The 24,006-nt window shown below is 39.6% G+C and overlaps 1 protein-coding gene across 2 annotated transcripts in view; it reads left to right on the top strand.

Annotated features, from left to right (window-relative positions):
- arhgap22 (Rho GTPase activating protein 22) overlaps nucleotides 1-24,006 on the top strand; it is a 29,212-nt gene that overhangs the window by 3,953 nt on the left and 1,253 nt on the right. Inside the window, exons 2-9 of one of the 2 annotated variants that reach the window (XM_053621262.1) lie at nucleotides 1,541-1,740; nucleotides 4,154-4,241; nucleotides 13,226-13,357; nucleotides 14,402-14,609; nucleotides 20,919-21,051; nucleotides 21,222-21,295; nucleotides 21,406-21,527; nucleotides 22,351-23,212. In XM_053621262.1, coding sequence (XP_053477237.1) covers nucleotides 1,541-1,740; nucleotides 4,154-4,241; nucleotides 13,226-13,357; nucleotides 14,402-14,609; nucleotides 20,919-21,051; nucleotides 21,222-21,295; nucleotides 21,406-21,527; nucleotides 22,351-23,212 — 1,819 coding nt within the window. Of the gene's footprint in view, nucleotides 1-1,540; nucleotides 1,741-4,153; nucleotides 4,242-8,396; nucleotides 9,410-13,225; nucleotides 13,358-14,401; nucleotides 14,610-20,918; nucleotides 21,052-21,221; nucleotides 21,296-21,405; nucleotides 21,528-22,350; nucleotides 23,213-24,006 lie in introns of those variants that run through there. The other variant, XM_053621263.1, reaches the window with a different exon arrangement.

The raw sequence follows: 24,006 nt of genomic DNA, 5'->3' as shown, positions 1-24,006 counted from the left end.
GCACGAGTCAGGTGCATTACCCAGCATGCCCATTCCCTGATTGACATTTGATTTGCTTTGCTTTTGTCACTATGATTATCACAGACCTGGACTGACTATGATGCTTATTATGCTTCAGAGCTAACCAGAATGTGTTATCTCTGGTCAGAAGGAAGGAGTGCAGAGCCACGTCCAGCAGGATTCATTATCATGCCGATCTTCATGCCATCCTCAGGGTGTCCTCATAAAATGACAATGAGCCATACTCCAAACTTTTTCTTTTTTTCCCCATTTTGATAACATCATTATCTCCAGTGGGCTTTTTATGTTTTAGCTATCTGCTCACTACAGGAAGAAATTAATTGTTAAATTAATACTTAACATCAAATATTCATGTCATATTAAAGTTGGTGAGGGACAAAGAGGATAGTTTGAGGTCAGACACAAAAATAAATTCCCATAGTCCTAAAATGGGTATTCATAAAATATGCATAGGTCTCATCAGTCTTCCCTTATTTTTAAATCATATGGCAATGAGCAGACAAGTGGGTTAATGGAAGAAAGTATGATAGTGCATCCAGCTTCTCCTCTGCAAACTCTTAAATCCGTAAGCGTCAGCTTTAAATTTGTATTACTTGGCTTTCACATTTTACTGTTAACAGGAGGTCTGTTCCTGGAGGTTTGTGTTTTAAGGAGTAACTGATTTTAGGAGCCCTCATCCTCCTTCTCCTCTGCCTACGCCCCCTCCCCCTCCTCCTCCACTTTGCTCCCCTTGGGCTGAGTAGCCTACACTAACACTGATGAGGCTTCCATTACCCACAGTGATTTAATGAGATTTTGGCAGTGTCTGCTATCCTCCTTCAGATAAATGGACTCAGGGAATGGATTGTCCATTATGGCTGGAGACCACAAGATGCAATTGTGACTTTGCAAATAAGATACATAAGGCACAAAGGCAAAAGTGCATGGCTAGACCTAAGAGTAGCAGAGTTCTTTTTTTTTTCTTCTACTAATGCTGAAAAAGAAACCTGATAGCATTCTGAAGTGTTGATATCCTAGGCCTGTTGCTCCGAGGTGAAGGAGATGAAATACATGAAGATTTATTTTGCTACCCTCAAGTGAATAATGTACTGTTGTCCTCGTCAGCTACTAGAGTTCATATTGCATATGAAATGTATGTATCTCTTTTTTTTTTTTTTTTTTTTTTTTTTTTTTTTTTACTGTTATATAATGTGTGTGTGTGTGTGTGTGTGTGTGTGTGTGTGCAGTACACTAGTTGGTTGAAATCATTATAGCACTCTAACTCAGTTAGACTTTATATGAGTCTTTGCTGGAAGAAATATTATTACTATTGGTGATAAAAGAACATGCACTGCTGAATATATTAAACAAACTGTATTTTTTTTTAAATTGCATTATGGAGAAATGAAGAACATATGGCAGTCTCTCACATTTTTTTCTGAACACTAAATAAATGTAAATAAAAAAAAAAAAGAAAAAGAAACAGCCTACAGTTTTCTTACTGGTTATCATTTTTTGTCGTGTGTTTGTGTACATGCAGCCAGGTCTAAGAGCATGGTGATGGGGGAGCTGACACGGGCCTCGAGCCGGCCGTCCTCCCCTAGTCTCCAGGAGAAAGCACTGAAGGCTGGCTGGCTGAAGAAACAGCGCAGCATCATGAAGAACTGGCAGCTGCGCTGGTTTGTGCTGAGAACTGACCAACTTTACTTCTTCAAAGATGAAGAGGAAACTAAGCCACAGGTATCTCCAAAAGGCTACACTTATTATAGTCCCATGAGCAGAAAGCACATGCACATTTTACTGTACTACACATGCTGTATGGCAAGATTAGTGAAAAGTGCTTTCAGAGTATTTTAGTAGTAAAATAAAAGTGATTTATTAAATATATTTTCAAATCCAGCATAAGATATCCAATTTTCTGGTTCCACAGCCATCTTTAAGCACTAATTATGTTGCTGAAAGATTCTCTTTGGTGTATGCTAGATTCATGTGAATATGTATTTCCATATGTTATATACTCATACAACCCCAATTCCAAAAAAGTTGGGACGCTGTGTAAAATGTAAATAAAAACAGAATGCAATGAATTGCAAATCTCATAAACCCATATGTTATTCACAGTAGAACATAGAAAACATATCAAATGTTTAAACCAAGTAAATGTTCCATTTTAAGAAAAAATAAGGTAATTTAGAATTTGATGACCACAACATGTCTCATAAAAGTTGGTACGGGGGCAACAAAAGGTTGGAAAAGTAAGTGTTACTAAAAAGAAACAACTGGAGGTTAATTGGCAACAGTTCAGTAACATGATTGGGTATAAAAAGAGTATCTTGGAGAGGCAGAGTCTTTTGTATGATCAAGGTGAGCTAGTTAGTGGGAATTGCCAAAATGACCCAATTGGGAGAAAAATGGGGTAAGAAAACAATATTAGGAATTAATGAAGTGTACGATAACAGCCAATTGAATCATATATGAATAATAATGATAATAGTTAAGTAGTGATATTTTGTTAACTCATTCTGTTAATTAATACTTTGATTTGAAGTATTAATCAAGGTTATTTACATTATGGATGGTGTGTTTGCAGGTTAACCCAGTTAGGCCACTATGTTTTGTTATACACTTTTTCTAAAAAAATAAATAAATATTTTTTTAACATGTACAAAATATTAACCTCCTTTGTATTTAGAATGTATTGTGTGAAGGAGTATAGTTTAAGGTTCACTGAGAATAAAGTGTTAAAACACAAATATGAAGTCTCAAGTAGGTTAAAATGTAAAAAACAAAAAAAAGTTAATAACTGTTAAATAGCGTATTAATACTTCATCACAGTATTAATTAACAAAATGAGTTAAGAAGATGTTTGTTATTCATATGTATATTCATACTATATTACTCATTTGGCTGTTAAGTGATTATATGTTTCAGTTCAATGACTATTTCATTATTTTTTTAAGGATTAGTGCATGTATTAATTCATCATTACAGAAGCATTAATTAAGTATTAATATTTGCCTTTTCATGGACCTTATGGTGTAACGCTTCCTGTTTTATTGTAATATGTTTCCTGTGTGAAATACCCCATGTCGAGTATAGTGAAGAGCCTGACCCTCTTGTGAAGCATATTCTGTTTCTTTTTCCACTTTTGCTATAATATTGTGTTTCCTCACATCTTCTATAAATTCTTTTCAATTCTGAGGGTTGAGATAATGGCTGGATTGAAGGGGTTTTGATATTACAGAACACAAAGTGCCTCCTTTACTTAGGCCATTTATCGGATCCATTAGATGAAATACATTTTGTAAAAACCTGATGCTGGGGGCATCTCACAGCGCACTGCTTGGGTAGTCACTCTTGACCTGACAAGCTAATTTGATAACAGCCTGTGCTCCTGCTCGGAAGCCTCATAAGTCACACACTGCTTAGCAGATGTAGAGCAGATGACCTTTGAACTGTAGAAGTAGTAGCATGCAGGCCGAGGGGGTGAGACAGCATAGCTCTGTGTAAAAGAATGGACAATTTGTCCAACCTTCTTCAGATTCTCGCTGCTTTTTTACTAGAAGTCCAAAACCTTAATGTTCTCATGTGCCAGCTCCCTTTAACCAAATCCAATTTCTGCTGCGGAAAAGTGCTCAGCTTGTTTAAATGGTATTTCAGCCTTATCAATGCAGCCTTATCAATGCATACATACTGATATTTTCATTTAGCTGCAGCTGGAAATTAAAAAGGCCAATTTGGTTTAGTAAGCAGTTTCCTTTGCACTACATAACTATTGAAGTGACTATGTGAGTTTTAAATCCATAGCATGAGGTTCAAATCTAGAGGTGCATAATTTATAATGGGGAAAGTGGTTTAATTGTGCATGTCTCAGCAAATACAGCATAAAATAGAGCCTTGTATATAACACAGTAAGCTCTGCTCCCTCTGCATTTTATCAGGACTGTTATGTCATAGGTACATCGCTCTTTTAGTAATTACCATCAGAATCAATTTTCCATTTAAAATGTCTTCACGGAGCACTAATCTATAATAATCCACTGAAAATATCTAATAATTTCAGTAATATTGGAATAGATATTTTGTGTGTGTGCGCGCGTGTGCATTTTATCCTTGAACTGGCCTATATATCCTGTTTTCTTGTTTTTTCCAGGGCTGCATCGCATTACATGGCTGCCAGGTCAACGAGTTAAGTGCCAATCCTGATGAGCCTGGACGGCATCTTTTTGAGATAGTTCCAGGTGAGTTGGAGCGAAGTAATCTGGTTGCTTATGTAATGCTGTTTGAAGTGCTTGTGTGATCGCCCTCAAGTTCACCTTTAGGAAAGAATTTGGGAAAACGAGCTTCCAGTCAGGGCAGTTTACTGAAAGGGCTCCGAATATTGCAGCAGATGATAGACTGCTTCCTCATTAATGCTTTATTCACTATTCCACACATACTTACCTTTAGCAGGAAGGCTACCTGAAGATCATTTGTGACAAGTGAATAGTCTTCTACTCTCTGTAACACTGACAGCCATCCTTCACTTAGAGCACAATAACTGCGAGAAGATTATACTCCTTTGCAAGTGTAGCCTATAATGTCCTATGTGCAAGATCTTTACCATTTTGCAGACTTAATCCAATATGCTGTATTATCAGTTTTTTTATACCCCACTGAATATACCAGCTCAAGGAAAAAAAACTTCCAGAGTCCAAACAACCTCCAACCTCAAAAGCCAATAATTCCCAACCCTTCTCCACCCGTGATCCAGCTACAGGTGCATACCAGTACTTTCCCATGAAATCACATCTGCTGACACAGATTCTGTTTATGTCTCATGGGAACCACCACACACTTTGATTCATCTGTTTCACATGATATGCAATGTTATGAAACCATTATAAGCTTTTTGATCATCTTTGGTAATTGGTAGTTTGCTATTGCAGGAATCAGTCAGTATTATAGGCTTGTGCTTGTGGCATTCAGATGCATCTTTCCTTAGGTCTGTGGTGTGGAAGCTTGAGCTTACTGCCTTTACCTATGTCCTCAGTTCACTGTTGTCAGTGGGGTAGCCTCAGTTTTGATAACTAACTATGGAAATGTTGGGAAATGATAACGCAGGATGTTCAAGTTCTAAGGAAATTCATGACAGAAATAATGAAGCAAATTCTATCAAAATCGTTAACAGGCCTTTTAATTTAGTCACTTTACTATATATAACTGCTATGTCATTACTCTGTCATTTCATCAGGTCTGAACTGGTCACAGTGCATTCGAATTATGTAGATTGCATAGCCACTTGCCACACTTTGTTGGAACATGTAGTGCTTTGCCTGTTTATTGGGATACTTTTTTTTTGCATTGCCTAGCAACTTGTGGATTGATGTAAAGTGCTCCTCCTTTTTGTCGTAACTAGCTGATGAGGGAATACTTTCATTTACACCAAGTAAATATCCCAAGCTGGTGCTATATCCATCTGACTGCAGGGTTAAATTCAGCTGCTGCTGAAGTGCACATGTGGCCAAACTAGTAATAATGTTCTTAGCTGTGGCCATGCAGATTTCAAATTCACAGCTTTCCTATATGATCTTATATGCCGGTAAATCTTTATACAAGTAAGTATGATACCTGACAAAAGACCGATTAAATGTCAACAATAGGATAACACTGTGTATGCAGTGGATGTAGAAAGTCTACACACCCCCTTTAAAATGGAAGGTTTTTGTGAAAATGAAACCAAGATGAATAATGTCAGAGCTTTTTCTACCTTTAATGTGACATGGCATCTGGCAAAATTCAAGTTCATTCAAAACTGAAGTGAATCACATTCAAACTTGCATTCAAAAGTAATTATCATACACCTGACATCGGTGAAGTGATTCTGATTAACCCCAAATAAAGATTAGCTGTTTCTGTAGGACTTTCTTGACAGCTTCTTGATTTCATGCAACTGCTGAAGCCATAGTCCACAAAGAACGTACAACCTCAATTCCAAAAAAGTTGGGACGCTGTGTAAAATGTAAATAAAAACAGAATGCACTGATTTGAAAATCTCATAAACCCACATATTATTCACAGTAGAACATAGAAAACATATCAAATGTTTAAACTGAACAAATGTACCATTTTAAGGAAAAAAAATAAGGTAATTTTGAATTACACTTAACACTTACTTTTCCAGCCTTTTGTTGCCCCCTTTTTTGAGATGTGTTGCGGCCATTAAATTCAAAATTAACTTGTTTTTTTCTCTTAAAATGGTACATTTACTCAGTTGAAACATTTGATATGTTTCCAATGTTCTATTGTGAATAACACATGGGTTTATGAGATTTTCAAATCATTGCATTCGGTTTTTATTTACATTTTACACAGCGTCCCAACTTTTTTAGAATTGGTGTTGTACAAAGCATGTACAGGATTTCATTGTTGAATGGAGAGGAGTATTACAAAAGAATTTCCAAAACATTAGATATGCCATGGAACTGTGAAGGCTATCATCAACAAGTGTTGACAATGGAGCACCACAGTCACAAAAGAACAAGAAAACAAAAGGATAAGAAGAAAACTTATCAGGGAGGCTTGCAAGAAATCTACAGCGACATTAAAGGCGCTGCAGGAACATCTGGCAAGTACTGGTCACTCCCTGCATGTGACAACAATCTCTCGTATTCTTAACATGTAAGTGGTATGGGGTAGGGTGGCTAGACAGGAGCCCTTTCTCATGGAAACAAACAAACAAAAAACACATATAAATGCCTGCCCACAACTTGCCAAAACCAAGTGGTGAAATGTAGTAAATGTGATGAGACCAAGGAAGAACTTTTTGGGCATAATTGTAAAATATATGTTTGTGCCAAACAAAAACAAGACCACTTGTCACCTAAAGCAGTGGTTCTCAAACTTTTTCAGCATGAGCCCCCCTTTTTCTTCAGCTGGGACTGGAGCTTTGGTCAAGATAGTGGGATAGATGGATAGCTTCAAATACTAATCTATTTTGGCACAAAACCTGCAGGCCTCTTTTAGACAGCTGAAGATAAAGAAAAAATGTAACATCCACCATGATAATGACCCAAAGCACAAAATCCAAGTCAACAATATAATGGCTTCAGAAGAAGAAGATCAGTGTTTTGGAATGTCCCAGTTAGAGCCCGGATTTAAAGCATACTGAAAAACCTTGCAGTGAGTTGATCTGGATCTGGATTCCTTTTTGCAAGGAAGAGTGGATTAAAACTGACAACACAAGATGTGCTAAGTTAGGGTTTTAAAAAGGTGGAGTGATGTATTATAAGCAATGTAATAACAAATTATTTGTTAGGGGTGTGCACACTTATGCGACCGGGTTACTGTAAGTTTTTTTTTTCTTTTTTTTTCTCCTCCCTAAAATATTTCTATTTGTTTTTTTACTTGAATTTTGTTGGTTGCTACAGTATATCATGTTAAAGGTGGGAAAAGATCAGATATGTTTGATCTTGGTTTAATTTTTTACATCACAAAAACCTGTCATTTTAATAGGAGTGTGTAGGCTTTTCATATCCATTGTGTAAATAATTCTTTTGAATGCCTATTGACATATGAATTATTTCTACAGTGTATTCCATGAATTTTTGACATGCCTGTCAATAAATGTGTACTGTTTACCTGCATGGTTAATTTGTAGGTCTCAGTGCAGCCAAACACAAAAGGCTGTTGAATGATATCAGAATGTAAAATTATCTCCAAAAGATATGGATTCTTGACTCTTACATTTTATGGGGGATTTTTGTCATGTGGGAAATAACCAGCCAGTGTGCTCTTTCATACAGTGACTGGTGTATTGTGGGGAAACTGCACTTCTTGGTGGTCTTTCATCCTGGATTATCCAAGGCCAGATGAGCACTTGTCAGTGTTCTCTCTTCCCAGAAACCTTCATATACATATCCCATCATTTTAAATGAACTCAGAATTGCAAGCTGTGACATTTTTGTAATTTTATATTTTCACTGGCATTCAGTCATCTTAAAGGAGCTCTGGTTATGCTTTTTGCACAATTGCTTCATGATTAAATGTCCTTAAATGTCCAGCTCTTTTCACTTCACATGCACTAGATGTCAGACAGTTGAACAATGGCTCCATTAATGTCTGATCTTGACACAAAAGCAGGAGCAGTGAGTGGAGTGAGTCTGCACAGTGGAGGTCTGAACTGAGCATGTGCTTGTGGCTCATGGTCATTTGGGGAAGACTCATGTCGGGTCTGCAGTACCTTACTGTACACTGCAAGCTCAGATAACACCAACCCCACAACACCCCCCCCAAACCGCTCCCGCCCCACCCAAGTAATCCCCTCCACCCCACCCAAGTAATCCCCCCACCCCCCACACACACCTCGGGTCCAGTACTGTGTAATCAAAGCATCTGTGCAACACATAATCGGCATGTGGCCTCTGAAAGTATCTTCAAAGAGATGTGTGCTTAATTAATAAGCCGTTTAGTTTAATAGGGGAAATAAGATCCGGGTGACATGCAGAGATATGTGCATCAGGCTTGCAGAAATATTAACCCACTTGCATGTGAAGTCACTTCTACACACACACTTACAGACTCACAGAGTCTCACACACAGATTGATTAGCTCTGTCTGTTTGTGTTTTTGGGGGGGTGTTTGGCAAAGATGTGCTCGGTGGTGGCGTGTCTCATGAGGGTGAGTGAGGGCAAGCCAGAGCTCCACTCCCAGTCTGGAGGGGCTATGTGTGTGTGTGTGTGTGTGTGTGTGTGTGTGTGTGTGTGCGCGCACGTATGGGTTGAGTCTGTCTCTGCCAGAGCGAGGTGCCGGCAAAAAGAAGAGGGGGGAAAAAAGAAGAGAAAAACTTCTTTTCTGAATGAATGAATGAAGAAAATGAAGGACTCGTTTTTCAGGTTTCTGTCTGTAATGCTACTGCTTTGGTTCTTTTTTGGCACTCTTACTCTCTCTCTCTCTCTTGCTCATTCTTCCTCTCGTGCACTTAAGTGCCCCTGGCACATACCTGTGTAAAGGATTCACCTTCCGGGAGGGCCATGGGTGGAACTGGCATGGCATTTGTGTAGCTGAGCCCTTGGCAGCTGCTGTGTGCCAACATGGGGCTCAGCTGCTGCAGAGTGCAGGAGCACTACACTGCTCAGTTTAAGGGTAAGCTTTCTTTACTCAAACTTCTCACTCAGGATCTGTGTGCAATCCTCCATCCTGTGTCTTTACCCAAGGAAGAGGAGAATACGACAGTGGATGTAGTTTCTCTTCTCTTTGGAAGTACCGCCAATACTTTTGTTGGGATTTATAGGAGTAATTGGAGCTTCATTCATTCTGCTGCAAATAACTGCTGAGTTTTGAAAAGAACTGCTGGTGGTAAAGACTGGAACATCTGGACTGGCACATGCACGAAAAAGGATCCAGGATCCAGGAAGCTGTGGCTTCACTTGTGAGCTATTTTTATAAGTATTTTTGGAAGGCTTTGTAAAGAGCATAAGGGCTGCTGGTGAGAGTCTTGCATGAATGTGTCCCTGTAATTTGACATGAAGTGTGCTGAAAGGTGTTCTGCTGCTCTCTGATCTGACACTGCCATTTTAACCCTTTACTTCCCAATTTCTCCCAGCTATTATGGTTAGCTGTAAGAGAATATGCACCTTTATGTGAGATTGTGTTATTCAGAACTGCTGTTTTCTGTGATGTGTTTTATGTTTATAGTATTCCTAATATAGACAGAACCTTGCATGCACAAATATGTTGCACGTTGAAACATTCGATATAGCTGTAAAATAGGGTCAGTGGGTTTACTATGCATTCAGTAACATCATTTGAGGCTTAAACAGTGCTTCAGGCCATTGCATGTGGGTGGAAACAAAGTGGAGGTAAATAAATAATTGCCATATTGGGGATATAGGAGAGTTATTGCAGTTTCCCACAGTCTCTTTATAAATTTTATCAAAGCTCTCGGAGGTAACCTAACAGTCTGGATGCAGAAATGGAGCACTGCTGAGTATGCATTTTTTTTTTTTTTGTCTGGATATTTGATAGCCACAGTGAAAAGGGGAAGCCTCTGAGATCAGACTAGAAAAAAAAAAAATCAGCAGACCACTAAGACTGAAAAAAAAAAAAATGGAAGAGCAAAGGTCAGTGCTGATTTTCACACATTTTAAGCTTTGCATATGCAAACTTTCATTCTTCCGATCTTCATACATAAATCTTTAGCATTTTACAATTGCTAAGCCAAAAACACTATAGTGCTTGTTAGTGATTTCCTGTTTTTGCTGATGGATTTAAAAAATATTCAGTTTTTCTGACTGAAGTCTCTTGGCAGCAGTGCTGTCTTATATGTGAACCTTGCTACTTGCTGTTAATGACACAATGATATCCGAGTTCAGCATAATTTCTGAGTGCAGCTGAAAGGAGCATTCGGATTGGTTGCCTGCACAATGGCAACCTTCACTCAGAGACATAAATCCCACCATGCCATGATTCTGTCATGATCTGTTTTTGATTCTGTCTTGATCTGTTTTTGTAACACAATTCTCTTTCTGCAATATGGAAGGGCTGATTTCATGTTAGTGGTACTAAAAGTGTATGCATGTGAGAGAGAGTGAGGTGAGTTGGGGATTGTGCCACACAGGAAGTTTCAGTAATCATAAAGCTGGGGTGGGTGGAGTTGGGGGGGTTTGAGCTGATGTAATTGTTGTGGAAGCAATAGGAAATCTGGACACAGAAAGAGAGAGTGAGAGGGGGAGGGAGAGAGAGGAGGGAGAGCAGGAGGTAAAGAGGACTTTCTACCATAGATTGGTATCCATTTGCAGGGAGGAGACCTCTAACAATCAGGCCATAAAGCAGTAGCTCACAGAGACAAAAAGGATATAGCGCATGAATGTCTGTTACTGCATATTGTAGTCCTCCAGGAAAGAGTGCAGAGAACCGTTTTTATTGTCGCATGTGATCACAGCTCTTCAACACATCAAGCACGTGGCTTTCTGCAGACAATATCTACAAAAATCCCTCAGCTTTGATTCATTTCAAGGTTTAGTTTAAAGCATTTAGTGCCTTTGAGGAGTGAAGCGTGATTGTTGATTTTATTAAAATCACTCCCTTTCAAATTACTGGTTTGATCTAGACTCCAATTTCTCATCTTTTCCATAGTGTGGGGAGGGAAAGGCAGAATTTCACCTCATCAAAAGCTTGCGTGTCTTTGGTGAATTGCATCCAAGATTTTTTTTTTTAATCTTAAGCCTGAGGGGCCGAAGTGCTGGATGTCCTCCACTCCACTCCACTCTTACTGCTGGTCAAAAAAAGCCCTCTGCCTTAAGGCAGTCTGTCTCTTTATGTGGTTGGTGTGTGTGTGTGTGTGTGTGTGTGTGTGTGTGTGTGTGTGTGTGAGAGAGAGAGAGAGAGAGAGAGAGAGAGAGAGAGAGAGAGAGAGAGAGAGAGTGTGAGAGTGTGAGTGAGTGAATGAGTGAGCAAGCGAGCATCTGAGAGCTACTGATTATTATTATAAGTACATTCTTACTGTAACTTACACTCTGTAAAACTCTATATTAAGAATACAGCATTTGTGTAGTATAATGTAATGTGTTGAAAGTGCTAACGGGCAAAATGGAATATCAAAATCTGTCCAAATTCTAGTGTAGTAGTTTGTTAAGCATTTTGGGGATGACATTCCTTATTATATGAGGCATGTAAAGCAGCGTACATTTTTGGCTCTGATCCGGAGAACAAACCATGTGCAGATTTGTTTTGTGCCTACAATATTAAATGGTGGACATTAAGCTCTGACACTGTTTAGTGCTTACAATCCTCTGGAATGTTAACAATACACATCACAGCTTGGGCCTCCCCCTTATAAACAGTCCAACACCATGACCTTCCGTCACAACGGGGGAAAATGCTGGCCGTCATAGTAAAAGCATTGTCCACATTGCATGCAGGCTGGGAAACTGTTTTGGTCCCAGGGTTGCGCTGCACACATTAAAGCATGGCCATGAGAAACACAGGGATATCAGCGCTGGTGTGGAGCACAGATATGGAGGCTGCTTTTTTTTCTCGTGGGAGTCGAGGATGATAAAGCCAAGGAGATTATTTGAGAATATGTGAGGTCAGCCAGTTTATGGTGTATGGGGAAAGTGTTCACCCAGATGGGCAGCCTTAATGACCATGCATCTACACCCACTGCAAACTGCTCGACTGACAAGTATATTAATGCACTGCATGATTCTTGTGACTTGTTCAAATTACCCAGATTTGCACTGAAACTGCATACACTTTCTCCATTTTCCATGGCCATTACTCTTTCAAAAGCAAATCGATGATATGAGTGTTTTCAAATATACAGTATTTTCCAATTTCTTGTATAGGTATTAAGGCTTTTCATTTATTTTTTTTTAGTCAAACAGGCAGTGAGACTAATGTATCCTACGGACGATATACCCTACAAAAGGCTATGGGACTGTGTGCTTCTGCTGAAAGACAATGTTACTGTACCGTTTCCATTTCCTCACTCCTTTCAGTAAGCTCTAAAGACAGAGCATAGTGGGGAGCAGTTTGGATGTCAGCTTGCACTGCTCTTTATAAACTGACATGAGCCAAACCTCTAGCCTCATAAGTAGGCATTTAGAGCAGATAATGGAATCAGCCATCCACAAAACCTGAATTTGTCATAAAACCTGACCTGAACTTACCAAAAACACAAACCTGAGCTTATCACAAAACCTGATCTGAACTTACCATAATGCTTAAATTGTTTTGGAGGTGGGTGCAATGAAACTCCTTTTACTTTGATTCCATCTAGTGGTTAGTAATTACATTACAACTATATTAAAAGTGGGTCAAACACCCAATTTCATCAGATATTGTCAAGTTTTGACACCAGTTACAGACATGGTGTTGAATGGCTGTTACAGAAGTGAATGGCTGTTGTAATTTGAGTAAAGTGACTCAGTTGGCCTGTTATGTTGTGTGTGTGTGTGTGTGTGTGTGTGTGTATGTATGTATGTATGTATGTGTGTGTGTATATATATATATATATATATATATATATATATATATATATATATATATATATATATATATATATATATATATTTAGCCTTGATACATTGATTGATGAATCTTAAAAAGGTTAAAACATCTTTTTAAAAAAAAATAATTTTTGAAATCTACAGGAGTTATTTGAAGTCTCTCTCTCTCTCTCTCTCTCTCTCTCTCTCTCTCTCTCTCTCTCTCTCTCTCTCTTTCTCTCTCTCTCTGTGTGTAGGTGTTACAGGTACAGAAAAGGACCGATCAGCTCCTAGCCATGATGCCTTCCTGCTTATGGCAAACTCCCAAAATGACATGGAAGACTGGGTCAAAGCCATTAGACGTGTCATCTGGGCACCTTTTGGCGGAGGTAACACATTCAACATGTTAGTCAAAGATAAAAATAAAATCAAGCACCCAATCTACCCTCTTTTCTATTCCTATACAGTTTCCTATATTGGATGATGTATCATTTGTTGCTTCACTTTTTCCTTCATGGTGCCCAAGCTCACACAAATAACAGCTAAACACATAGAGCCTGCTGCCAAAACGTCTTAGGCATTATGTTACAGGCCTGATGCTTGTGGGGTTATTTTATACTTCCTGTGTACAAAGGAAAGTATCCAAAAGCTTTATTTTTTCCTCTTGTATTTTAATTTTATTTTTGACAGCTAACAATGTGGCACATCCCAGATGTGTGCATTATGGATTCCACAGAGAAGTGCTTATACTAAAAACAGCACTTACCACAATCTGTGTTAATCCTTTCAATCTTAGACGAGATCCTTCAAGTGTTCCATTATAAAAGCATCCTATTAAGATATACTTAATATGGTTACACACACGCATGGCTCAACATATTTTATGACTTCTTGAAAGATATTTGCTTTATATACCTTTATTTTCTCACCTTATCAGAAACAGAGTCATCACTTTTTTGGAGCCTGTATATATAGCTGACAGACATATCACAAACACAGCTATTTACACTAGCTGCACCAATCACAGGCAAGATTATACCTGTCTGAGTGCCTGTGGTTCCACAATCCACCATCTTTTAGCTTGGATTACAGCTCATAAAAAGGATGGCAGAACAAATGCTCCATTGTGGATTAATTAGACATCCATAACTTACAGTACATTTGCAAAGGCTTATAGGGTTTCTGTGAGTGGCATGGATATGTGAATGGACATGTAATGAATCTAATGCCTGAGATTAGTCAGCTGCTGTGTAGCTCTTGTCTGTTCACACATCCTGAGCTGTGTGTGCATCACAGGTGCAGAGGTAGGCCACATCAGAGTCAGTGCTAAATCTTAAATGCAACTACTAACTAAATTTGTGACGATAGATGCATGTGCTGAGGCTTTGATGCCCTTTTTAAAGGTCATCCTACATTTGCGTATGTTGTGAAAGGGATCTTTGGACAGCATCTGGAGGACACGGTGCAGTATGAGCGAAAGTTTGGGACCCGGCTGGCACCTCTGCTGGTGGAGCAGTGTGTGGACTTCATACGAGAACAAGGTCTGAAAGAAGAGGGCCTCTTCCGCATGCCAGGACAGGCAAACTTAGTCAAAGAGCTCCAGGATGCTTTTGACTGTGGTGACAAACCTTTGTTTGACAGGTAGGATAAGATCCTGTTAAAAATGTACAATTCAAATATAAGTGTATAATATACAATTAATTGTTGAACTAAATATTACTCTGTGCAGCCTTCCACGAAATTGGTTTCCATGTTACAATGGAGGGAACTACTCTGTGATAAATGATGAGACTACTCAAAAGCTCTTGAACATCATAGGTATATGGCATTTCAAAATATTTTGGTTGCGGTCTTCTAAGAACAGCAAAAGGAGGGAATTAAGAAAGAAAGAAGAAAACTGCAACTAAATGCAGATCTCACCTCATACCACACATACCACACTGACTCAGCACACAAATGGCTCGAGTCCTACCTGAAGAGTGCTTATATCATATGATAGGGAGAGGATATGGTTAGGTGGTCTCAGTACAGTTTGTTTGTGGGTCTTTTTAGGGGGGGTCGGAGATCATTTGTAGTGTTCTCATATACACATTATATCGGCCTGAGACCGCTTTGAACGCTCAAACGAACTAGGTGTAATAACCCCCTTAGATTCTTGATGTCTTTAGGCTCTGACCATGTTGTACTAAAGAACAGTAGACCAAAATAAGCTCCTCACACATCCTTCCCAGGGTTCTATGGTAACCATTTCTTTTAGGAGCACTTGTGCTCCTAATTACAAAAATGTAGAAGCACGGTCAAAAATTTAGGAGCACGGTTGAAGTTTAGTTTTTTTTTTTTTTTCAGTGATGGTAACGTTAATGTGCCACAATATAACGCACAAGTAGGCATGAGTGTACAATTTTTTTATTTTGGAGATGCACCGATGTATCGGCCAATAATGCTGTGTGTAAAGATGATGTCTCTTGTGTGGAATGATGACAAAACTGCAGTACTGCTAAAATTTTACACTGGAGTCAAAAAATTTTTGCCGCACTGCTTGCGCTGAATTAAAGCGGCAGCACACTGTTCAAAGATTTAAATGAAGATGACTTGACAAAAAAGTATATATAGCACAGAAAAATATATTTGTAGAGTAGTATATTTCATGTCCAGTTAATGTTAATATATAAAAAAAGTTTGTATTATATATTACCAGTTTGATTTTCAGTAATGAAGTAGAAATGCTTTTGTTTGTGGTGAGTGAATGTGAGCCTAACAGGAGTTTTATTTTTTTTAGAATTCGGTCAATTAATTCTGTTAATATGAAGTAATAACATTCAATAAGTTAAGAAATAACTTATATTAATCTTTAGAATTTAGTTAATGTGTTAATGTTAATTTGAGTAATGTGTTTTCTGTTTATGAGACCTGTTACTGTGAGACGACTCGTTAAAATGGAGAGAATAAAACACAATTTTTTTCAGAATTGTTAAATTAATTATTATTAATTAAAAAAAAGGCATAAAAGGCAGAACTATCAGTATCAGTTATCAGTATTGGCCGATATCACTGTATAATCGGTTATCTCGGCTGAGAAATTTAGGTATGGGTGCATCTCTACTTTTTTTTGGTTTGTTTATCAGTTGTTCCATTTAGATCAGTCCCCCAGTAGAGTGTTGCCATGTCTGCTGATAATATTGGTTTTCTGTGGGATTAAATCAAAACATGAAAACTGGAGTTGACTTTTCTAGTGATATCTGACAACTGTGAGTTTAAATGAAGTGAATGTGCTGTCTATTAGAGTACTCTTGTACTACTCTTGATTATGATTGGTGAGGAATTATTTAATAAAGAAGTTTGAATTAATACCCACCTTGTAGCAGTAGCAATATTATTAATTTACTGGCGCCTGACGCCACTGTGGCTACACGAGCATGTCACAGTTGCAGGTTCAGGTCATTTTGCGTGATCAAATAAAGATGGTGGTTGTGAGATCGGCAAGTTGAAGCAGATGATGTATAGAGTTACTCTTGTCATCATAATGGCTTCTTTGCAGTATTTGCACACTTGTTCAGTTGACTGAGGTGATGAAAGATAGTGTGAAAGTAACTGTTGCGTGGTGTAGCTAGACACATTTTGGAGATAGTTTTTATTCCGATTGTATTATACAACTTCGAACAGGTCACTCGCAATGGGTGCGAATATATATTTTTTCACAGTCGCACAAAGTACTTTTCAGTCACTGTAGAGCCTTGTCTCCTGCCCTCTCACACTCTCCCTCTCCCACCCTCTCACACTCTCACACTCTCGCAGTCTCTCTCTCCCACCCTCTCACACTCTCCCTCTCCCGCCCTCTCACACTCTCGCAGTCTCTCTCTCCCGCCCTCTCACACTCTCCCTCTCCTGCCCTCTCACACTCTCGTGGCCTCCCTCTCCCGCCCTCTCACACTCTCCCTCTCTCCCGCCGTCTCACACTCTCGTAGTCTCCCTATCCCACCCTCTTACACTCTCGCGGTCCTGCCCTCTCACTCTCTCCCTCTCCCGCACTCTCACACTCTCCCTCTCTCCCACCCTCTCACACTCTCGCGGTCCCGCCCTTTCACTCTCTCCCTCTCCCGCCCTCTCACTCTTTCCCTCTCCCACCCTCTTACACTCTCACAGCCTCCCTCTCCCACCCTCCCACACTCTTTCGGTCTCCCTCTCCTGCCCTCTCACTCTCTCCCTCTCCCACCCTCTCACTCTCTCCCTCTCCCACCCTCCCACTCTCTCGCAGTCTCTCTCTCCCGCCCTCTCACACTCTCCCTCTCCTGCCCTCTCACACTCTCCCTCTCCCGCCCTGTCACACTCTCGCGGTCTCCCTCTCCTGCCATATCATACTCTCCCTCTCCCGCCCTCTCACTCTCTCCCTCTCCCACCCTCTCACACTCTCTCCCTCTCCCGCCCTCTCACACTCTCCCTCTCCTGCCCTCTCACACTCTCCCTCTCCCGCCCTGTCACACTCTCGCGGTCTCCCTCTCCCACCATCTCACTCTCTCCCTCTCCCGCCCTCTCACACTCTCGCGGCCTTCCTCTCCCGCCCTATCAGACTCTTGCGGCCTCCCTCACCCGCGCTCTCACACTCTCCCTCTCCAGTCCTCTGAGAAAAAATAAGGGGTAACTGGCATCTAGAACAGACAGGTAATAAGAACATGTTTCTGGCACAACAGGGACCAGAGTATGTCAGTGAGAGCGAGGAAAAAGCCTGAGAGAGAGAATAAAAATCCAAGTAAAGGGCAATTTCCTGTAGTTTGGGCTGACATGCATGACCTGTAAGGTTTCTACAAATAGGGACGGCAATAATACACCTTGTGTTAAAAAACCTTGGCTTACATAAAGAACAGTACAGAACATTACTCTCAAACTTTTATTTTTGCCCTAATTGCAATACAGTAGAACTGTCTATACCCCACCAATTTTACCCACAAACATACAGAAAATATGAAAGATTATTTCTGGCATCAAAATGCGACAAACAAACTGAGAGAGCGCATTAAGATTGATTCATGATAACAAACCTAAGTATTATGTTCTGTAACAAAGAGTCTGCAACACAGCACTGTCACATTCAAAAAGCCTGTAAACTATGGAATCTTTTTGTTTGTTTGTTTTTAGGAGAAAAACAACAAAAGAGGGTACACCGTGGCTAGCATGTTTGCCTTACACCTCTGGGGTTAAGGGTTGGAATCCTGTCTCCGCCCTGTGTGCACCGAGTTTGCATGTTCTCCCCATGCTTCAGGGGTTTTCTCCGGGTACTCGGGTTTCCTCCCCCCAGTCCAAAGACATGCGCTGTAGGCTGATTGGCATTTCCAAATTGTCTGCAGTGTGTGAATGCATGTGCGTTTGTGCCCTGAGATGGGTTGGCACTAGGGCTGTAACTAACGATTATTTATTTGATTAATCGATTAATCAGACTGGGGGGGCAAATGTGTTACAAATATAAACTTCAGACTAAAATTTATACTACTTTTTACTCAATAAGATTGAAAAGAGCCCAATACACACAGACACACAGCAGAATAAATATTATTTATTTAGGACTGCAGTTTAATACAGTGCTTTTGCATCCATAAAAAAAAATAATGCATAATTATTAGTTTATATAATAGTATTTATTCATTATTTTAATGGATGCACAATTGTAATTTCTGTTCCTCACTGCCTATAGACATATTGTTTTACTTGTGTTTATTTGTGATCATAGAGTTTTAATTGGACATTACAGATCTTACTCGCGCTCCCACTGTGCGTCATCGCGTCTACACCGCGAGTGAGGAGCAATGTGGCCTCGTTACTAATAGATCACTTCCGTTATAATAAACAACAGAATTTACACTGCAAGCACGCAAATACAGCATATAATGACAATAAACAGGAATTAAATTAAACCTTTTAAGCAACTTGCACCAGTTTCCCCACCCCTTGCACACAGTGGAGCATTTTGGATATAAACATAAGTTTGTGCTCGTGCAGCACTGTCGTGTGTCCATGCTACACAAACACCGCTTTGTAAAGCTTGACCTTCTCTGCAGTGTTTAATATAAAATGATCCAATGCCTTATAGGTCACACACTTTCTTCCTCAGTCACTTGACGATTTTGCCTCCATCTGATGGTGACTGAGGTCATGTTGGGAATAAAAGGTAACGCAGACAAACAGTAAACTGAAGAAAGTCATTATTGGTGACTCTGGGTATCTGCTAACGCTAGCAGCGACACATTACGTGCGTATGATGTCATGTGCCATTGACTGGGAAACAGCTTATACTTTCGGTTAGTAAAAAAAAACGCTCCTGTTCCATTTGAGATGATATTACTGTTGTAAAATTCATACATTAGATGGTATACAGTGCATAGTGTAAGTGTATAGTACATCACTTGGTACACAACTTTAGTATTTACTTTCCAATGCGTGTTTTCAGAAGAGAGGTAACGTAATGAGTCCCGTGCTGCGCGCAGACCAACTAAACGATAATGAGATTCGTTGACGACGATTTTCATAATCAATTATTATCGATTTTATCGATTAGTTGTTGCAGCTCCAAATATATTATTCAAGTCTAGATAACATCTTTATTTTCTCTCACTTTTTCTTGTTCCTGATTCTCCCAAGATCATCTGCATGCAAAAGAACACAATGTAAAAATCGTAGCGACAATAAAAAAAAAGATGCCGTCTCGGCAGTTGTGTGTAGTGCAGCAGGTGGTGGCAATCAGAACGAGTCATGGCACTATTGTTGCATCATCAAGATGCGACAAACCACATGAAATGTTTAAACATGCATACCAATTTGTTTCCAAGAAAGTATCAAAACCCTGTCTGCTTGTCACAGGTGCTCAGGCTAATGGTTTGTCAAACCCAGTACTGAATAATATTGGAGAACATGGAGTATTGTGAGAATTATTACACCATTTATATCACATTACTCAACATAGTTGTACAGATGATTCACAATACTTGTATTTCTTTTTGACGTCTGTATAATTACCATGTGAACCTGAGGACTGTGTGTGTGTGTGTGTGTGTGTGTGTGTGTACACACCATTCACATCCTGCCTCATTAATCCTGTCTGAGCCGCTTCAGTGGGTTTTTTTTAGTGCAGGAGCTGGACAACCTGTCCACTGAATACACTGTAACACCTCTACATGTACACGTGCACATGCACACACACCACACAAAACCAGAAAAACATTCAGCCATTTACTCCAACAAGCAGCAAACATTGAATAAACGGAAGCCAAAGCAACAAAGTCGTGAGGTTAAGAGGCTACAGTGATTGATGCCTCCTCCTCTCGCCCTCTCTCGCTCTGTTTCTGCCGAGTGGAATATTTACACAAAAATTAGGCTTTCACTTCGCACTGAACGTGTTGCTTAGTTACTTATAAAGAATTTCACACGTGGCAAAAAGTCATATGAAGACTGGAAGGACAGAGTGGTAAGAGTGTACCAGGGCAACACAAATCGAATAATTAGGCAACTGTTTTATTGTGGTGGCTGCTCTTTAATAAAAGCTGAAACTAAATTAAAATTGCGACATAGAAAAGCCTGAGGTCAATTTAAAGCAATAAAAGAAAATCAGATTTGTTTCGGGTAGATATTTAATAATGAAGTCAAGGCAAAAATAAATTCCAAGAAACGGCTCTTTTCATTATATTTCTGACAGGCCAGCTGGTACAACATCAATCCTATACAATGTTAAGGTTTTGATGAGAGCTGAGCTTGCCAATAAAATTCCGTCTCTGACACCAGTTTATCTTAATCAATGTTATCACATTGTTGTCCTAATGACCATTTAAAACAATACAAGCAGACTTTATGGCAGCAGGAAATCCCCCGTATCAGTACTGTACACCTGTTTAAAAAAAAAAACAAACAAAAAAAAAAAAAAAACTACAGTTGGTGGTCTACACAAACATTTTTAATGTTTTGCAGCGATACTGATGTTCATACGGTGGCATCTCTGCTGAAGCTGTACCTCAGGGAGCTGCCTGAACCAGTCATCCCCTTCGACAAATATGAGGACTTCCTTACCTGTGCCCAGCTACTGCTCAAAGATGAGGAAGTGGTGAGACATGGTCATTAATGTTATCAGATTACCTTTGTCCATTTTACATTGTCATTTATTTCAGTTCATAAATATGCACGTTGGAAGGTAGAGAGGAGGTCACAGAGAGCATTGCTTTTCAAACATGAGTGTAATTCCAAACTTAGCACGCTTTTACATTCCTGTTAAAGGGCCTCAGTGAGCTGGCAAAGCAGGTGAGCACTCTTCCTCAAGCCAACTACAACCTGCTGAAGTACATTTGCAAGTAAGCCAACAAAGTCAGATAAGTAACCATGGTTAGCATACAAATGTATTTATAAGTTTCTCCAAATGTTACATGATCTTTTAAGCCAGTATTTTCATGATATATTTTAGATTCTTGGATGAAGTCCAGTCTTATGCAAATGAAAATAAAATGAGTGTTCAGAACCTTGCAACAGTATTTGGGCCAAATATCCTCAGAGCAAAAATGGAGGATCCTGTTTCAATGATGGAGGGTAAGGCAAACAATGTTTTGGTGACCTTTGCTTTGGAGTATGCCAGAATGAATCATATGTAATAACAAATAATGTAAGCATTTTAAATAGAAAAAAACAAGAAGCTATTACTGACTGGAGGCATTTAATTAAGCTAGGTTTGGGGATGCAACTTAAGGCCCAGTTGGGAAATACTACAGTTTTATGTTTTGGCAGTTAATTAATGATGAATTATGTTATGCAAGGAATAAAACATTAAAAGGTGGGCTGTTATAGGAAAATATGGAGCATCAGGGTGGTGTTATTTTCCTCTTACACCACAGCAACTTGCCAATGCTAACAAGGTTTTAAATTATTGCAGAATGATGTTATACTTTTCATCCATTTATAGTGACATTTATTGCTGTGTAACACGTTTCTGTTATTCATTCACATTATAGCAACATTCTCCCACCAGCTTTAACTGTGCAAAGTCATCTGTACTGAAGACTTTCCCATGTCAGAAAACTTGTGTCAGAAAGCAGTGTTGCCTCCGATACAAACCAGTAACACTGGAGAATTATTCCAAAAATGCTAAATAAAAGGCCTCTTACAGAAAACTTCACCATATCTACAATTACACATTTTGTTATTCTGTTCATGTGGAGTGTCCAGCATGCACGTCTCTGTGCTAGTTGTTTCTATAGAAATATAGTAATTGCCTGACCTCACTAAGTAAAATATAGTACAGTACTTAAACGTTTGAGAATCTGAAACATTAGTGGATCATTAACCTGCATTAGAAGCAATAAATGACATGAGAGATAATGAAATAATGAAAAGCTAACATTTGAGGCTGTTTCAGGAACCTCTCAGGTGCAGCACCTCATGACAGTACTGATCAGCGAGCATGAGAGACTTTATGGAGGCACAGAGGTTGAGATGTCCTCAAAGCAGAGCAAGGCACCTGCTCAGGGCCAGCGTGGCATGGTAGCTTGGGAATCAGAGGATGAAATACAGCACTGCCCCTCTTCTAGTCAGACACCTAGCCTTCCTGACCACATGTGTGGCAGTGCCATATCTCTGGATACAAACATGGGCATGCCCAATAATGCAAAACAGGCACCTCAGGGAAAAGCTGGGCCTGCGGTCAGCCCAAGCAAACAGACCAAATCTCTCCCTTCATGGAAATACTCTTTTAAAAGCAGCAGTACACGGGCTCAGCTGCCTAAGATTGGAGGCTCATCTGTGGACGTATCGAACAGTGGGAACTGGCTGATGAATGGCCTGTCATCTCTGAGAAGCCATCGGCGCACATCGTCGGGAGAGCGTGTGGGCAAGGACTCAGTGCTGTCTCATCGCCTTTCCACCTATGACAACGTAACTGTTTCCAGCGTGAGTGTGCCCAGTGTGGCCAGCTCGCCCTGGTCCACTTCCTCCTGTGAGATATCGGTAGTGAACTCAGTGAGTAGCGAGCCTTCAGCACTGAGCTCAGACCAGGACAAGTGGGTAGAGACAAGGGTGGAAGAGAAAGACATCACAGAAAGTAGTGAAGCACTGGAATTGTGTGTAAGCAGCACAGGATGCAGTGAGTATGGGAATGTGGATGATACCGTGGATGAATCAACAGATCCTGATGACAACTCACAAGCTCTTAACAGCCTTATAACTGAACTGAAGAACGAGCTGAAGAAACAAAAAATTAATTATGAAGCCCGAATACGGAGGTAAGTAGGAAAGCTTCGATTTTTATTCATTTATTCAAAAATGAATTGTACTCAGATCAAAAAATAGACTTATGTAATAGTTAATCATTCATGAGAGTTACAAGTGGTAGCTGTCAGTGATATTGTGTTTATTTTTATTTAATGTAGTCTTAAACGTATTGCAGAACCCAAAGAGCTAAAAGAATCAGTGGATAGTCAAGATTAGGTCAATCTCCATGGGTCTTTCAAGATTCAGATGTACAATGCCTTGCATAAGTATCCCCAAAAAAAAAAAAAAAATTTTTACCTTCTGTGGTGTTACAACCTGAAACTGAAATGGACTTTAATTTACAATATTATTACTTAAATAAAACAGTTACATTTGTGAATGCATAAGTATTTACCCTCACTGTTGTGAAACTTTTATATTAGTTCTGGTACAACCCATCAGATGTCACATAATTAGTTAAATAGAGTACACCTTGGAGACTCAATACTTGTTCCTGGAAGCCCCCAGAGAACCTAAATAAATAGCATCCTGAAGACCAATGTGTTATCAAAACAAGTCCGAGCCAAAGTTATGAACAGTCAAGTCAGTGACTGGTTAAGTTACATACATTATGTCAAAAGTTTGTGGAACCATCACTAACCATCACTTCCATATGTGGGTCTTCCCCAAATTGTTGCCACAGAATTAGAAGCATACAATTGGACAGGATGTCTTTGTATACTGTAGCATTAAGATTCCTCTTCACTGGAACTAAGAGGCCCAAACCTGTTCTAGCATGACAATGCCCCAGTGCACAAAATGAGCT

The sequence above is a fragment of the Ictalurus furcatus genome, chromosome 3, assembly GCF_023375685.1.
Source record: "Ictalurus furcatus strain D&B chromosome 3, Billie_1.0, whole genome shotgun sequence".
NCBI classification, from domain to species: Eukaryota; Metazoa; Chordata; class Actinopteri; order Siluriformes; family Ictaluridae; genus Ictalurus; species Ictalurus furcatus.
This window is presented reverse-complemented; position numbering and strand designations above follow the sequence as displayed.